The 5,481-nt window shown below is 35.2% G+C and overlaps 1 protein-coding gene across 1 annotated transcript; it reads left to right on the forward strand.

The window, feature by feature from the left end:
• The first annotated feature begins 289 nt into the window (after positions 1–289).
• LOC140039420 (acetylcholinesterase-like) lies at positions 290–5,481 on the forward strand. The gene is made up of 8 exons (XM_072085020.1): positions 290–436; positions 1,355–1,514; positions 2,496–2,573; positions 3,094–3,236; positions 3,515–3,685; positions 3,911–4,536; positions 4,639–4,823; positions 5,360–5,481. The coding sequence occupies exons 1-8, from the start codon at positions 377–379 to the stop codon at positions 5,479–5,481; spliced, it is 1,545 nt and encodes a 514-aa protein (XP_071941121.1). The 5' UTR covers positions 290–376.

Here is a 5,481-nt window from a genome sequence, read left to right on the forward strand (position 1 = left end):
AAACAAAAAGTCACTGCTTCATCAGATGGGATCTCTAACCGAACTATCAACTGGTAAAGAAGACTGAATCTTATACACCAACATGAATACTGTATTAGGAGTCACGCTGCTACTCACCTATGTACAACTAACTGCATCTCAAAGACCAATAGTTAAAGTTAAATTTGGCGATATACATGGCGTAACAGAAGATTATGAAGATGCAGACCTCGGGGTCAAGACAAAGTTGGACATTTTTAGAGGTATTCCATTTGCTCAACCACCGGTTGGAGAGAATCGATTCAAGAAACCTGTACCTTTGACTGAGAAATGGAAAACGCCGATAGATGCGAGTGTATTTAATAATGCCTGTCCACAAACATCAACAGATTTTGATATGCCGAGTAACAGAAGTGAAGACTGTTTATATCTTAACATTTGGGCACCATCCAACAGGGTTAGTATAAAGATAACTTAATTAAACCAGTCATCGTCATACCTTGGGGAAATAAGTTGGGATTCCTAACCTATTTATCAATGTTTTTTGAGTTTGATGGGTGTCTTTCGAAAGGTTAATTAAGAGACAAAAGAATCGATAGATAGATAAGCCTCAGTTTGCCTATAAAGAAAATAGAAGTATTGATAATGCGGTACCTAACTCGTACTCAAAGAGTTAGTAAACATTTGGAGCATCTTTTTATCTTATATTCGGGCTAATTTAGTGTTTAAAAGATAATATCAATCTTCTTCGTCCATTTAGGAGAAAACTTCATAATTGAAGGCTACGGTACTGCTCCACTGGCTTTAGCTGTTGCATAAAAAGTTTAATAATAGTTTTAAAATTCCCAATCAAATAATTCCCCCAGCACAATAATTAGTCTAACATGTATATGTACAATCCCTTTCGCCTAGTCTCCGAGAGATACCATCAGCATCTATCGCTTATTCTTATACTTTTCAAACAGTCTTTTAGCTTCAATGCTCCAACTTTTTTTAATTCTCTTCCTTTAGATACCCGACTTGTTTCATTTTACTCTTCCTTAAAATTTCTGCTCAAGAACCATCTTCTTGTTTAGTTGCTTCCTTTTCCCTATCGTTTCTTCTGAGAGGACCAATTTAATTTAATTTATCTAATTTTTGATTCTAAATTGTTTGTGCTTTATTTTATCTTTATCATTATATTTATTTTATTATATATATATTTTATTTATTTACCCTCGTAAAATACTGTTAAAATAAATAAATAAATAAATTCTTCTCCATTATGCTGTCCTATTTGTATTTGGTACTAACACAAATGCCCCTGGATGGGTGTCTTGTTTGGAAGCTGGAAATGTATATTTACATGTCAGGCTATTTTAATACTTTCTTTCAGACAGAGCTACTTCCTGTAATGCTGTGGATTCATGGAGGTGGGTTCATATCGGGGTATGGGTCAAATTATCACTACAATGGCAGACCACTTGTCAGTTACAACAACATTATTATGGTTTCAACTAATTATCGACTCGGTGCATTCGGCTTCTTAGCAACGGGTGAGTGTTTTATATAATTCATTCTAACATTACAAATTATGTTTGTTTAACACTAAAAGGGTTTATGGCCTTGGTCTACAATCTATGTATACAGATTAATTGAACGATTATCATCACTAAACAGCGGTAATTGTTAGGTTTTATCATTATGATATAAAGGTAAATAAATTATCAATGTTTGCTTTGAACAATAAGGCACCAGCGAATCAGAGATAATGTGGAACAAAATAAGAACAACATTCTGTATGGGATAAATGGGGTAAATCGAATTAATCTAAGATTTTCTTAATCCAAACGTTCAAACAGAAGAAAATGGAGGAAAACAAAACCTGTATATTATAGTAATAATAAACACGCACTTCTTCCGTAGAAAAAAAACCCGAAAAAATAATGTTTTCACTTTATAAAATGACAAAATAATAGTAATAAAATTCAACAAAAAACCCATTGGCTGGCAGTCAATTTGACTATTTTTTGCTTTTAAATTACAGTTTTTTAGGTAAATAGATCCAATTTTTTGGTCAAAGTGGATAACCATTAGGTGACATTAAAATGGCACATTCAACAAAACAATTTATCAGAATTATTTGTTCAGGTGGACATTACATCTTTAAGCGGCAGCTAAGATTGTTAACAATACATGCGTTCCATGCAAATGAATCAGCAAACACAGTAAAATCATTTCCAAGAACAATTTTATTTAAATGGTCAGATGTTTTTCCCTCTACTCTGACGTACTTTACTAAATGTTCATGCCAACTTTCAAAGCTCTGTCTACACTATCAAACTAGTTTGACAAAAAAAATGTGAGGTGCCCAAATAAGGAAGTGATATCCAAATATGGTAGTGATATGGCATCATCATGTTTATATATGGGCACATCACATTTTTTTGTCACATAAAGTTTGATAGTGTAGACAGAGCTTAACGCAAAGGTATTAAATAAAAATTAAACATGTTTTAATTTGTTTCTACATAAAGGCGATCCAGAGTTGCCGGGGAATTATGGGCTCTTCGATCAAGCCGAAGCTATGAAGTTCGTTTATGAAAACATTGCAGGTAAAAAACTGAATTTTACTGTTTTGTTTATCCTTAGATATCTACGCCATACACTAAGCACATACGATATATCACTGTTTTTCTTATCTGAAGTCTACATAATGTTTGTCTATATTAAGTGAAAATATTCCAAAGAAAACGAAAACACGTTCTCTGAAGTAACTTTGAAGCTTTATACCATATTACCCGGCCCTCAAATAACCACAACGCGTTTGTGGATCTTGAACATGTTACACTAAAATACGAGTTTAAAAGTTTCTTAAACAGAAAATACAGATTCTTCTCAACACTTATTGTAGATCTTTAACATTTAACATTGTTTCTATAAAGTTTGCGGTACACCACGTATATTAGATTTGAAAAGAACTGCTGAGTTTCTCGACGTTTCGATCAATATGCTTTAGACGATCAAAGCATATTGATCGAAACGTCCAAAAACTCGACAGTTCTCTTCATAACTAATATACGTGGTGTACCGCAAACTTTATATCAACATTTTGATTTCGCCACGCAATCTTTCTAACAACATTGTTTCTGTTTGCAGAATTTGGTGGCAATCCTCAAAACATCACACTATTTGGTGAAAGTGCCGGAGGTGCAAGTGTTGGCCATCATCTCATTTCACCATTTAGTCAAGATTATTACACACAAGCAATTCTACAGGTTTGTTTTTGATTATTACTCTCGTTAAGCACAATGTAGTGAATAAAATGTAATTGATTCAAGTGAAAACATTTTGCCAATGTTTTACCTATAATTGTTTGTTTTTGTTATAGCTATTAGTTAGCTATAGTTTCATATTGATACAGACGATAGGCCTATACAAGTTAGCACGAATACAATACAAACACGAACAAAGTAATTAGTATTTCCAGACGAAATTGTAATTTTCAATACCGATGTTGAAATAAAATAATGTATGCTTTTTTTTACGTCTATAGAGTGGAAATTCTATGTGTCCATGGGGCCTGGAAAAAGACATTGAAAAGGCGAAGCGAGACGCGTACCAGGTGGCGTTTTTTACCGGTTGCAGAGAAGCAGACAACAGTGCTGAGCTAGCGGACTGTCTACGAAATGTCGATCAAAAGAACCTTACACTTGCTCAGAATACGGTAAGCTTATGGATTTAGATATACTCGCGCATTTGTCCCAACAAGTGGTTAGAGTGGTGGAAGGTGATTCAATGAAACTGGAAAAGTTTATCTGCATTGAGCGCAGCATACATGGGCTAAGGTTCTGGTAAGTCTTATAGTTCCTCATTTACGCAGTCTCCCAGGAAACAACTAGCCTACGACTCTGTCATCAGTACTTATCACATTCGTTTCTTACTTGTTTAGGTGATTGGTCTTACCACAAACGTCATACCATTTGTTCCAATATTAGACTATTCATTTATACCTGATGATCCAAGAAAACTTCTAAAAAACGGCAATTTCAAACAGTGTAATGTTATGCTTGGTACTTGCAAAGACGAAGGAACTTTATTAACTGTACGAGCATTTCCGCTTGAAGTACCACGTGATAATCCTGTTGTTCGAAAGCAGCGCTTTCACAATGCATTAGTAGATGGATACATCTATGCATCAGATGATCCTGCTGTCATCGAAGCTGTTGAGCAACAGTACACAGACTGGTCGGAGGCAGACGATCCTAATGCTAACTACTTTTATCATTTTATTGATATGGACACAGACGAAGCTTTCTTATGCCCGACAGATTACACGGCACGAGCGCATGCGCGATACGGCCACGATGTTTGGATGTACCAACTAAGATACCTGCCATCCAATAGTGTGTGGTGGGATTTACCGACATGGAAAGGTGTTGCGCATGCGGAAGAACTACAATACGTGTTTGGATACCCGTTCATTCCAGAGGTGAACCATACATACGGCAACGGGCAAGAAGAAATTGACCTTTCAAAAGCCATGATGAAAAGTTGGGGAAACTTTGCTAAGACGGGGTAAGTCATTTTGAACTTTCCTATGCTATCTAGCTGTTGATGCACTCTACAATAATTTATCTTACATTGAAAGGTGGAAATATCATATAACTCATATTTCAGCAATCCAAATAAAGAAAACATGAACGATATCACGACCACGTCCGATAATGAGCCATGGATGCCATACACCGTTCCAGGGCTAAGCTTCAGAATATTCAACTCTACTTTGACGAATGACAATGCGCTGAGGGCGGAGTACTGTTCGTTTTGGAATAACTACATTCCTAGGTTAATGACATATACATGTATGTATACAAATTTATATAAAATGTCTGCAATTACAGTGTTGGTGAGGCTGCCGTAGTTGCTATACTATATTAAGTATAATATTATACTAGGGTATAGTTCAAATAAAGAGACAGAACACAAATTCGCATTATATGTGCAATATTATTCAGTGGTCTTCATATTTATGATAATTTTATTGCTGTGGAATATCAGGCAGTGTAGAGGGCGCCAGTGGCCCTAACATGTTTTGTACATACTCGAGCCCCTAACTTTGTACTAAGTTGCTTGTAACGGTTTAAGAAATATTTTGTTAATCATTTCTTTATTTAAATGTACACTTTTTAAATCATCGTGTCGATGATTAATATACACAACCTACAATACAACCTAAAATGTACAAAATGCATTATTTAAGACATACAACTACTCATAAAAGACAAACAAAATCTTTACAACAAGTAACCATGTTGTTTTCTTATGAAAACGGCAACTGTACTTGTATTAGTACTGTGTACTCAACTTGCTATATTTATGAATACCTTTTCTCTTTAAGCCGATATTGACGACCTACAGAAGCAATGGAGAGACGATTATGAAGAATGGAGGGATACGTCTATGCCCGACTGGTCATCAGCCTTTCAGGATTACAAGCAAAATGCAGATACGTGCAACTAA

The sequence above is a fragment of the Antedon mediterranea genome, chromosome 2, assembly GCF_964355755.1.
Source record: "Antedon mediterranea chromosome 2, ecAntMedi1.1, whole genome shotgun sequence".
Classification (NCBI taxonomy): Eukaryota; Metazoa; Echinodermata; class Crinoidea; order Comatulida; family Antedonidae; genus Antedon; species Antedon mediterranea.